This window comes from Peromyscus maniculatus, chromosome 4 (assembly GCF_049852395.1).
Source record: "Peromyscus maniculatus bairdii isolate BWxNUB_F1_BW_parent chromosome 4, HU_Pman_BW_mat_3.1, whole genome shotgun sequence".
In the NCBI taxonomy this organism is placed as follows: Eukaryota; Metazoa; Chordata; class Mammalia; order Rodentia; family Cricetidae; genus Peromyscus; species Peromyscus maniculatus.
Window position 1 is genome coordinate 156738678 of NC_134855.1, and position 12428 is coordinate 156751105.

The 12428-nt window shown below is 50.8% G+C and overlaps 1 protein-coding gene across 1 annotated transcript in view; it reads left to right on the forward strand.

The window, feature by feature from the left end:
- The first annotated feature begins 267 nt into the window (after positions 1 to 267).
- Positions 268 to 12428, forward strand: part of Cdh4 (cadherin 4) — a 484625-nt gene continuing 472464 nt past the window's right edge. The window contains exons 1-2 of the mRNA XM_042276920.2: positions 268 to 423; positions 2390 to 2501. Of these exons, the coding sequence (XP_042132854.1) occupies positions 367 to 423; positions 2390 to 2501 (169 nt within the window). The 5' untranslated portion in view covers positions 268 to 366. The remainder of the gene's footprint in view (positions 424 to 2389; positions 2502 to 12428) is intronic.

Consider the following 12428-nt stretch of genomic DNA (forward strand, 5'->3'; position numbering starts at 1 on the left):
CCAGATGTCCCTTGGGACTGAGGCCGGCGGGGCAGCAAACAACCATGCTCGCAGGTTGTTGAGCGAGTGGGCGCGGGAGCGGCGCCTTTAAGGCCCGCGTCAGGCCCGGCCGGAGGGGCGGGGCCTCGGCGGGGCGGCCGCGCGGCTTCACCTGCAGTTCCGAGCGCGCGGAACAGAGGCGCGGGCGGCTGCGAGGCCGGCGGACGCACCGGCCGGAGGGAGCGCGCCGCCGGCCCACTTGGCCTGGCTCCCGGAGCCCGGGCGGCGAGCGCGGGGAGCAGCAGGGCGGGCGCGGGCGGAGCGTTGCCGCGGCGGGGGAAGCCGGGCACCGGGAGAGCGCCAGGGCGGCGCGGCGCGACGGAGACCATGACCACGGGCTCGGTGCTGCCTCTGCTGCTACTCGGGCTCTCGGGCGCGCTCCGGGTAAGTTGCCGCCTCCCTGCTCGCGGGCGGTCCAGGAACGCGTGGGGTTGGCTGGGCTACCCGGGTTCTCTCATCCCGCCGCCCGCGCTGCACGAAGCCGCCCGCGATCGGAGCCGGGAGCTGCGGGGCGGAGCAGGCGGGACCCGGGATGCCATCTCGCTGCCCGATCTGCGCTCCGGGGCCGCCCTCTTTGGCGTAGCGCTCGCCTCCATCGCCCGGCAGCAGCGCATCCTGAGTTCCAGCCGCTTGCCGGGGTCGGGTCCGCTGCGCGGAGCGCTCGCCCGGGTCTCGTGGGTGCCACGGAGCGCAGCTGAGGTGGGAGGCGGAGGCGACTACGGGGCACGGGCTGTAGCCGTGGTGTCTGGCGAGTCCTCTCGACTTAGAGAAGGACCGGAAAGAGGGCGCGGCGGGAGCGCGAAGCACTAAGCCCGGGCACAGGAGCTGGACACCCGCGCTATCCCCACACCGTCTCTGCGCGGTCCCTAGCCGGCTCAGTTGGGTGGCTCAGGCTCGCTGCGGGGCCTCTGCGCGGCTCAGCGGCAGCTCCCGCGGCGACCCTGAGCGGAGATAGAGTGGCCCGAACCCCCTCTCGTGGCCGATCGGTCCGGTGGCCTGCTCGCTGCCACGCCGAGGTAATCTCGGCGATGAACCAGGGCCGGGGACCGCCCGCTCCGAGGCCACTGGACCGTCGCCGTGCGCGGGGAACACGCCCCGGGGGGACAGAAACTTTCCCGGCCGACTTTCGCCTCCCGCGGGCTGCAAGTGCATGTCGGAGCTGCAGTCCCCAGGTTTGCGATTCTGAGTTTGACCCGAGGAAGATCTTCGATCCGACCAGTCTTCTCCCAGCCTCCGGGGCCGGATTCCACCCCAGCTATAGGCTGCGGGCTGCGGGCTGCGGGCTGCGGGTGGCCTCCTAGCCGAACCCGGGCGGCGCCGTTGCGCGCAGCTGGAGGACTCGGCCGGCAGCGAGGCGCGTTCCGCTCCGGCGGCCCGCGAAGCGGAGACTGCCGGGTGCCTGCTGCGCCCGCGGCTCCGGGAGCTCATCACCAGGGACACGGCACCTGGTGCGCTTTCTCCGCCCGGTAGCGGACTGGATTGGTGGGGACACATGCAATCTCCCTTTCTGGCAGCTTGGGTGGAAACCCCTGCCCACTCATTGCTTTCCCTTCCTACAGATCTAGACTTCCAGAGGAGCGGAAAGCAAGCCCTTCTGGTCAATCAGGGGAACCCTCCCTCCTGACTAGGCTTGAAACAGGGGCTTCAGGGTGAATAAGAGTCCAGGACATTGGGTGGGTGAACTTCACACACACACACACACACACACACACACACACACACACACACACACACACACACACACACGCCTTGCCTCCTTGCAGCCTGGTAGCAGAACTGGTCACTCCCTTTGCTCAGCTCAGAAACAGCCCTGGAATCTCTTTGATTTTGCCAGCTCCTTTCTTGGAACCCCACCCCTGTGGCCTGCGGAGGGAGGCTGCCTCCTCCTCACCTAACCTAAAGGCAGAGAGCTCTGCAGCCTGGAGAGATGGTTCCTAGCAGAACTCCCTCCCTCTCCAGCCGCCTGGCTTTGCCTGGGGCTGGGTGAGCCACTGGTGAAGCCTGCTGGTGCTGCTGATGCTCACCCACCTCTCCTCCCCGGCACTTCACTGTCTTTTCCCCCTGCCATATACCAACAAGGGCCCTCTGGCACCTGGTCTAGGCATCAGCTGACCCTGTACTTCCCACGGATGTAGGTGCAGCTGTCCGGTGGGGGAAGATTCTCCTAGCCGGGGCTAATACAACCTGAAGTTCCCCCAGAGACCTGAGGATCCCAGTACCACCTCTGGGTGGAGATGGTGGTTTATCTGCACTTCTCAGCCAGAGGCTTGTGAGGTGGCCGTGACAAATGTGGGTTGGATTAAATTTCTGTTAACTTATTTTAGATTCACACTTTCCTTTCCATCCCCAGGCCCACCATGAGGATCTTACAGTCAGAGAGGCCTGTAAAGCTGGCTTCTCCGAAGAAGACTACACTGCCTTGATCTCCCCGAACGTCCTGGAAGGAGAGAAACTACTCCGAGGTAGAGCAGGGTGTGTGTATGTGGAGATGTGGAGGGGGCGGGGATGAAGTGGAAGGCTTGGCTGGCCTTGGAGCCCCTGCTCTCTGCCAAGAGATGGGTGTGAGATCAAGCAGGTTCCAGTAGGCCAACTGAGAGGCTCCTTGCAAGTGGTGAATGATTCCGAAGGCCTGCCTGTCATTTTGGACTGAGGTGAATCATTTCCTGGGCAACAAATGGGAATTCGCGTGGAATGTTGTCGCCCAATGCTGTGCAGGGAGACTTCTTTACTGAGTATTTTTATGTATGAAATGCAGGACTCTTAAATTATCCCCACTTTGAAATGCGTGACAAAGCAGACGATGTTGTTGGGAGCTCGGTAAATAAGCCCACAGACATTCTGCTCACAAATGTGGCTTGTGGCTTTCATGACTGCCCCTCCAATGATAGGAAAACACAGACCCCGGGGAAGGGCATCGAGCTTCTGAAACCAAGGTATGCAAGGGGCAGAGGGAGATAGCTAGAAAACTCATTGAAAATCTGTTTCCCTTTTCCAGACAAACTAATTAAACTTTCTGTCTGCATAGAGTGGGAGATAAGAGACTTGGCTCTGAGGTTTCAGTCTAGGAGTTTTTGCTCTTGGCCTCAGTTTCTCAGAAGTTTGAACTGATATAGTAGAGACAGGGGAAGTAGGCTTTCAGAAGGGGTGTCAAATCCTAATTTCCATATTGGTCTGAAGTCTTAAAGTTGTTGACTTCTCCTGGTGAGTTTGTGTTGTAGGAAATAGAGCAGCTGTCTATGAACAGGTGTGTGCAGGTGTGTGGAAGCTCTTACCTGCACAGTGAGAGCTGTTCTAGGCATGTCTGCATGGACTCAGAAGCAGCTGTCAATTCACTTGGCCATAAAACCCTAGACTTAGAACTGTGAGTTGTTGTTTCTTTTCTTTTTCTTTCTCTTTTTCTTTGTGGAGGAGTGGTTGTGTGGTTCTCAGTCTGAACTTCGAAGGCAACAATGACAATCCCGATGCAATGTCAAAAGGTTGCTCCCACCTGCTGGACATGGCCCCTTCCAGCAGGAATCTTTTGTATTTTTGTTCCTTAAAAAATTATGTGAATTAAAACAGCATCCAACCTTTCTGATGGTTTTTTATTTTACAAATTGGGAAGCCAAAGCCATTGACCATTGCTGATCATAAAAAACAAGGAAGGAAGGAAGGAAAGAAGGAAGGAAGGAAGGAAGGAAGGAAGGAAGGAAGGAAGGAAGGAAGGAAGGAAGGAAAACTTGGAATGGACGGGCCTTGATGAGAAAGTGTGTTCAGGACACTCTAAGAGCTCCGTGAATGTTTTGATTTGGAGTTGGATGAGGTGGGCCACCTTCCCGTGTCCAGTGTGGCTCGTCCCTGCCATTGCTGCGTTCTGGACTCCATCATGCTGACCCTGGGACGTGAGACCTCCCAGAGCTCCTGAGAAACACAAGGAGATCTTGCCACGCCCAGTGACCCAGACTTGAGAGAAAAATGCTATCTGGTAACAAGGAGTATCTACAACAGAAAATAAATCTCCATATCTTCGCCATGCTTCCTAGATCACGCTGGTGTAGGCCCCACTGTGTGCTCCTGTCCTCTTGGGCATGTGGGGGGACGGGGATGGGTTATAGCCATGTCGGCATCACCTCTCCCTCGCCCACACCCTCTGCTCTCTCCCTGTTTTCTTCCCCTAGAGCTTGAGGTGTAAGAGGTCATGAGCAAAAATGTTTTTATATCTTAGAAATAATTTTGCATACACAGAGGTGAAAAGTGAGGCCCACAATACACTCAAGCTAGGATGGGCAGACATGGCTGGGTGCGCAGAAGACTTGGCCACTCTGAGAACCAGTGAGGATGACTGTCAGAAACAGACTCGGAGCTCGGAGCTTCCGTAGGTTCTGTGCTAAATAGATAATGACTCCTGATAATTGAGTTATTCCGAGGGAGAGAGCTTAACCTTACTTAATTTGACAAGCAGAGCTTCCCAGTCGTGGTTTTATGGTGAGCACGCCATGAGCTATTACCGGCCGCCCCGTGGCTTCCTCTCAATGCCTGAGTCAGCTCACCGGCAGCCCTGGACCTCCACATTCCAGCAGGGGAGATTTGTTACACAGTAATTAACTTGTTTGTGATAAATGGGTGGAGGAAATGTCGTGACATTTTGTTTTATGTCTAAATGAAAAGCATTTGCATTCTAAAAAAAATCCTGCTAATTAGGCTTAAAATAGTTTTCCCCAACAGGGTAACAAGTGCATGTATAGCAGCCCTTTGGAGATGCAGAACCACTATGTACAGAAGGCAGGATGCTCCTTGGACCTTCATTGTTCCAGGTCTACTTGGCTTTGCGTTTCCCTGATGCCTCTGCTGGCGAACATGGAATGTTGCCCGCAGTGCAGCCACGGCTCTGTTCTTAGAATAATTTACTTATGATCACTGATGCATGCTAATATCTAAATATGACAGTCGGGTTCTGAGGGCTATCAAGCAGCCTGCTCCAAGCCCTGCTTTGGGCTGGGGCAAGTATTTAGGAAGGTGTCTCTTTCTCTCCTGGGTGAATTATTAATGGTCAACCTGCCCAAGGAAACTGCAGGCCGGCATGATGACCCATGTTATCATCCCACAAGAAGGGCAAAAACTGGGTCTACCCTGCCCAATCTCACAGCAAAGAACTCCATGTGTGGGGGAAGGTTTCAGGTGTCTCAGGGAAGTAAAGGATGTGTGGATTGGGTCCCTGCCACAGTCTTGGAGAAAGGTGACTGGGCAGAGCCCCTGTTTGATATGTACAGGAGAACTGGGTTTGGTTGGTCATCTGAGGAGAGTCTGCGCTGAGTTCAGAGAAGTTATAAAGAAGGGCTTTGCTGCTGATGCTTGTGTCTGAAGATTTCCTCCCTGTCTCCATCTTCTGTTAGCCTGGGAAAACCTGTGTACTGGCCACACTTGCTCCTTGTCAACCAACTGTTTCTCTTATGTAAACCTTGATAGTTGCAGAGATTCCTGACCTATCATTCAGTTTTTATCATATTTACTATTCCAACCTACTTGACCAACAAGCTAAGACCTAGTTAACAGGCCCTTAAATAAATGGGGTTAGTTTTACTCATACTACAGTGAGTGCTGAGATATGGTCTCGGGCTGGGGCAGTGGATCAGATCCATGCCTATGACAAGCCTAATCTTTATTCTTACCGTTCCACCATCTAATTTGTTAGTTTATTGCCACATCACCATAGACCAGCTGCTGTGGCTCCGTGTGTTGCATCTGAGTTCAGAGAAGAGGGAAGAAATAGAAAACTCTTCTGCTTTTTTTTTTTTCTTCCAGTCTCAGGAAAACTTTTCTTGTAATCCTTGCAAGGGTTCTCATTGGCTACCACCAGGTCACATGGTGTTCTGAGCTACACAAATTCACTGCAGCACTTGTTTTACCCCCCCCCCCCCCACCACCACCACTTATAACCCAGTTGCTAGATTGGGAGCCAAGCAGTTTCCTCAGGTAAACAGCCTCAGTGCCTGGCACAGGGCACTCCCCCATCCTAGGGTCTGTGCCTGAAAAGGAAGGCAAGTCATGAATTATTTGTTGTTTCTCCTCTCCCTCCCTCTCTCTCCTCCTCTCCCTCTCTGGTCCCCATGTAGCTGAGCTTTGTCTCCAACTCACCATGCAGCTAGGGATGACCCCAGCCTCTCCTGACCCTCCATCTCCTCCTCGCAAAAGCTGAGGACTATGACTGACCCTCTGCTGACCCCATGTGCCATATTTGTATGAGAGGACAGCTAAGCAAAGGTCACGAAAGGCACCTGGGGTCAATGTCTGAGACGCCACTGAAGGTCAGCATGCTCTGCCTTCAAGAGGTGCTGTCTTCCTGGGTGTTTTTTAAAAGATTCATTTTTAATTGTGTGTGTGTGTGTGTGTGTGTGTGTGTGTGTGTGTGTGTGTGTGTGTGTGACTGTGTGTGACTGTGTGTGACTGTGTGTGACTGTGTGTGACTGTGTGTGGTGTATGTATGTGTGGTGTGGTGCGTGTGGCGTGAGTGTGTAGTGTGTGATGTGTATGTATGTGGTGTGTGTGGTATGGTATGTGTGTTTGTGTTTGCATGTGTACTAGGTGCATGCAGGCCTGTCCTGTGCTGAGCCTCGGGGGATCTGGGCCTCACTGGAAGTGAATGGCCTGGAAGTGGCATTGTCGGTCAATGCATGGCAGAGTGGGAACTGCTATGGAGGCTGAAATAAAGACACTAATGGTATTTCTGGAACCCTCAGACCCCACGGGCTGCCTAGCCATGGTCCTCCTCACTCATTCTCTGTACTGGCCTATTTTGCTGACTGGGGGCCCCATTTAAAATGTCTATATAGGCTTTTACACCCACATGGCAATGTGACCTCTTTCTGGTCAGTGGTATTTAATTAGGTTAGGCTTCTGGGAAAGCTAGACTTTTTAATTTTTTTTTTTTCTGACAAAGAAGAAAAGGCTAAGCTAGCCATGCCTGTGACTCTTTCCTTCTATCTGGATCACAGACGTGGTCTTTGTGGTGGAGTAGCCATTTTGTGACTGTCAGGGTGGTGGAGCTGACCTGGGCCCAGATGCACCCGAGCACCTGGGCAGAGGTGAGACAGGTAAGCAGAAACACTACAGTTGAGTGACCAACAGCAGCCCCCAGCCGAGGGCAGCAATAGTTGGGGGCGCAGGCCATTAAGCCTTTGCCTGAGCTGCAGTCTATGGCTCCTCTACCCAGCCTGAGGCCTGGGTCTCTACTCCTTTGTGAGTTGGGCTTTCCTCCTGCTCCTGATTTGGGCACACTGGGGTGCAGGGAGCATGTATGACAGACACACTGATAAATGTTTGTGAAATAAGTGAAACAAATTGCCACCAATTCTGTTCCCCTCCAGTCAGGGACATGGATTTATTAAATGTGTTGAGCCAGGGCATTCACCCAATCCCCCAGGAGACAGTGGCTCCAGGAGTGTCCTTGGCACCCTGCAGGAACAGAGGCCATGCTAGGTGTCTTCCCTTACATGCCAGTTAGTCAACACACCACAGTCTTGACAGAAACGGGGTCACTTGAGGCTGAGGGGACACAGCCCTGAACACCAAGCTGGACTTGCTGCTCCTGTAGCTGGAGGAATGTGTTGTTAGCACGAGACACCACTGCTTCTCTTAGCTGCCACTTCATGAGCCTCCCCAGAATGTCCACTCTGTCTTTGGGGCCAGTCTCAGCAACAGAGTTATTGATTTTCCAACAGCTTTTCTCTGACTTGGGTTTTAAACAAGGCTTCCATGCAGAATGGGCAGCAGGGCTCTGCAGGACAAAGGAGAGCTGGGCCCAGAGATAAAGTCTGAGAAACACTGTTCATCCCGAGTGTGTGGTTCACATAGAGAGAGGGTCCTAGCAGCCAAGGAAATAAGTGCATACACTGCCCTACATGTTCTGCCATCAGTCTCTGTTCTGGCTGTAAGTGGTGGCCTGAGGAGATGAATCCCAGAGTCTCACTGCCTACAAAGAAATAAAGGCTTAATCAAGGGAGTGTGGCTCTTTACTATACCCCACACCATGGGCCATGGTTCCCTCCATGCTGCCCTCCTCTCCTCTACCCCTGTGACACACCAGTGTCAGAAAATAGCATTCTTTATAGCTTCTAGGATTAGCACACCAGTCCCAGGCAGAGAGTGGGGACACACTGAAGACTGTGTCTTCAAAGCATTCGTTTTGATCAAACTGAAGATGAAGGACCGTGAGACTGTGTAATCGTGATGTGACGACTTCAGCTTCTGAGCAGCGCTTTGCAGATATCTTACTAAATCCCCAGAAAAGCCTGTTGCTAGATCAGAAACTGAGGGTCAGTGAGGCCGATTAGCCGATTGCTCTTCTTCCCGTTTGTCCAGCCCTGTGCCCCTAGCTACTCCTGCTCTCCCTGTGACATCAGAGCAGATGGCATAGAGAGTCTAGAAATGGATGCATACAGTCAGATCCCCATATGTTCAGAAGCCACTGGTCCAAGAACCAAGAAATGTGTCGAGTGTCCCTCTGCCCAGACAGCTGCATTGTGGAGACTCGGTGTCAGAAACCCTCCACAGCCAGCACCCATGCTCAGGCCTCCTCCTGCACTGTGTCCCAACTCCTTGGGCCCCTGGGCTCTACAAACAGCTCTGGCATTGGAAGGTTGGGATTCTGCAATGCCAGCGGTTTTATATTCTGGGGAGGCAGCAGGAAGTCCTGGGAAGGACTTTCAGATTGTGTTAGCACTGGGCATACAGTAAGGAAGGCTCTAGATCAGGATCTGGCCAGCTCTGGAAGCCTGAACACACCTGCTTCTGGCTGGGTTTGTGCATAGAACCACTATTGCATCACATTGTGACCCCTGGCACCAGGAACCTGGGGGCAGGTTGAGCCCAGATTCATAGAAAGGTCCTGGGATCTCAGCTGCCTGACACATCTCTTGTAGGATCTGGGGACATACATTCCTCATCTCCCACATGTGTGTCCTTTCTGCTGGGACCTGGGGTCCTGGCTGTATGTTGAGTCCTTCTGTCCTTGTCTCTCAGTGTGACCTGCAGCATCACAGAGCTCCAGGCCCAGTCCTTGTGAGCCTCTGTGAATTTCCTCCATGGTGCCCTCTCTAGCCAGGCACAGGATCCATTCCACCAAATGGCACTTACAATTTTTTTATTTAAAAATATATTTACTTTTATGTGCATGGGTATTTTGCCTGCTTACATGTCTGTGCACCTTGTGCATGTCTGGTGCCTGTGGAGTCCAGAAGAGGGTGTCAGATCCCCTGGGACTGGGGTTATAGATGGATGTGAGCCCCACGTGTGTTCTAGGGATTGAACCATGGTCCTCTGCAAGAGCAGCCCATGCTCTTAACCACTGAGATATCTCTCCAGCTCATGATTTTTGAGTCAGCTGCAAAGACATTCAAGGTTTTGTTTTGTTTCAGAAATGGTGATTTTTCCAATTCTGCCCTGCTGGGTTTGTGAATTTTACTAAAAGATCATAATGAACTTCATACTACAGTCTAAATGAACTGTGTATGATATATGGGCACCTGTGGCCTTTCTTCATGATCCTTCATGAGCTTAATTTCAGAATGTGGAAATTTTGTGAATTCCCCAAATTTGCAAGTGAATGTGGGTTAAAAGTGAGGATGGGGTGGCCCTCTCCCTTCTCTTTCTTTTTCCTGTTGGAAGTATAGTTAAGCAAATGGCAGAAGTAATCATGAGGTGAGAGCAAGCAGGCAGGCGTTCATCTTTCTCAAGAATGTACCTATTATTCTGACTTCTTGAGGGAGCAATTTTTCCTATGAGTGAATTTCACCAATAAAAAATGCCACGAGCCCTGAGAAATCTCTGTCTGCGGAGGTGATAAAGTTCTCTGGAGTGCCCTCATGGCATCTGCTTGATCCTTTATCCCCAGAGAGGCTCTGACCTACATTGCAAACCCAGTTTTTTGGTGAAAGGATTTTGCCCTGGCTCTGGGCTGCCCCCTCTCTGCTGCTTCCAGCACTGTCATGGGGGATTCTGCATCCACCAAGCCCCATCTTCCAGCAGCCTGTTACTTTGTTTTTGTGAATTAGTGTGCAAATTTCTTTTTGTAGATCTCTTCATGCTCTTCCACTCCCCGGAGCCCCATTCCTCTTCCATGTCACATGTGTTATGTGACCTCACCTCTTCCTCCTGGTCTCCCTTCTGCTTTCATGACCTCTATCCCTCCTACACACACACACACACACACACACACACACACACACACACACACACGTATGTGTATATATATATATATATATATATATATATATATATCTATATATATATCTCGCAATTTAAAACTGAGATCTTCATATGAGATGGAACATAAGGCTTTTGACTTTTTGAAAATGGGCCACCTCACTTAACATAATAATTTCCTAATCCATCAATTTTTCTGAAAGTCTTATGGTTTCATTTTTCTTTACAGTTAAATAAAATTCCATTGTGCATATGCACCACACTGCATTATCTATTCTTTTGTTGATGAACATCTAAGTTGACTTCACTTCCTTGATATCATGAACAGAGAAGCAATGAACATGGATTTAGAATCATCTCTATGGTATCATGTAGACCCTTGGGTATATGAATGTAGACCCTTAGGTGTATGATATAGACCCCTGGGTATATGATGTAGACCCTTGGTTGGGTATATGGATGTAGACTTTTGGGTATATGATGTAGACCCTTGGGTAGATGATGTAGACCCTTGGGTATATGGATGTAGACCCTTGGGTATAAGATGTAGACTCTTGGGTAGATGATATAGACCCTTGGGTAGATGATGTAGACCCTTGAGTATATGATGTAGACCCTTGAGTATATGGATGTAGATCCTTGGGTATATGGATGTAGACCCTTGGGTATGTGATATAGACCCTTGGATATATGATGTAGACCCTTGAGTATATTGATGTAGACCCTTGGGTATATGATGTAAACTCTTGAGTATATGGATATAGACCCTTGGGTATATGCCCAGCCTTGGTATAGCTGGGTCATATTAATTCTATTTTTAGTTTTTTGAGAAACCCCAATCTTGATTTCCATAGTGGCTACACCAGTTTGCATCCCCACCAACAGTGAATAAGGGGTCCTCTTTCCTCATCTCCTCACCAGCATTTGTTGTTTTTTGTGTTCTTATTCAAAACAGAACAGGGCTGGGACAGGGCAGGCTAGAGTGATGATTCAGTAGTCAACAGCGCTGGCTGCTCTTCCAGAGGTCTCCAGTTAGTGTGGTTCCTAGCACCCATGTTGAGTGGTGTCTTAGTTACTGTTGCTGTGAAGAGACACCATGACCAAAGCAACTAATATAAGAGAAATCATTTAACTGAGGGCTTGCTTACAGTGCCAGAGATTTAGTCCATTATTATGGCAGGGAGTATAGTAGCACTCAAGCAGGCACTGGAACTGAGAGCTACATCCTGATCCATAGGCAGATAGACAGAGGAAGACACTGGGCCAGGCTTGGGCTTTTGAAACCTCAAAGCCCCACTCCCCATTGACACACTTCCTCCAACAAGGCCACAGCTCTGAATCCTTCTAACCCTATCAAAGAGTAACCATTCCTTGGCAACTAAGCATTCAAATATATGAGCCATGGGGGCTGTTCTTATTCAAACCATTGCAGGTAGCTCACAATCACCTATAACTCCAGCTCCAGCTCCTCTTCTGGTCCCTGAGGGCTCTGTACTCATATGACATATGCACATACAGAGATACACACATACACATAAATATGTAAGAGCAAACAATTTTTTTTAAAGAGAACAAAGGGCTGGGGATGTGGCTCAATGGGAAAGCATTTGGTTAGCATCCAGAAAGCCCCATCTTCCAGCAGCAGCAGTAGCACAAACTTAAACAGAATCAAACACTTGGCCAGACTGTACCTAAAAAGGCCGTTTCCTTCCAGTGCCCCATCAGGGGTCAAGGGTGAGGGAAGCAGTGTCTGGAGAGTGTGCTTTGTGCCTGCACATCTCCTTGTGTGATTCTGCTGTGCTACCCCCAGATTCCAGATGGTTCTAAGGGATGCTCAGGTCACATGCCACAGACTTAGGCTCTGTGGATGTTCTCATTTTACAGATTACATAGTTATTATTGTAATTTTATTATGATTGTAATAAATAATTTATTATGTAATTAATATGATTGACCCAAACATGGAGTTTATCAGCCAACACTTCTGAGTGTCAGGAGGCAGCCATGGGTCTCAGTGGGCTGGGATAAAGGTGTAGTGGTGACAGACCAGCTCCTTCTGAAGGCTCCAGGGGAGAATTTTCCAGTTTACAGTTTACATTTTCCAGCAGTGCATCGTGTCTGCTCCTGCCATGCTTCAGTCTGCCCCACCTCTCATCTGGTTCAGGACCATCTGTGATGACAATGGCCCACTGGCATAATCTATGATCAGC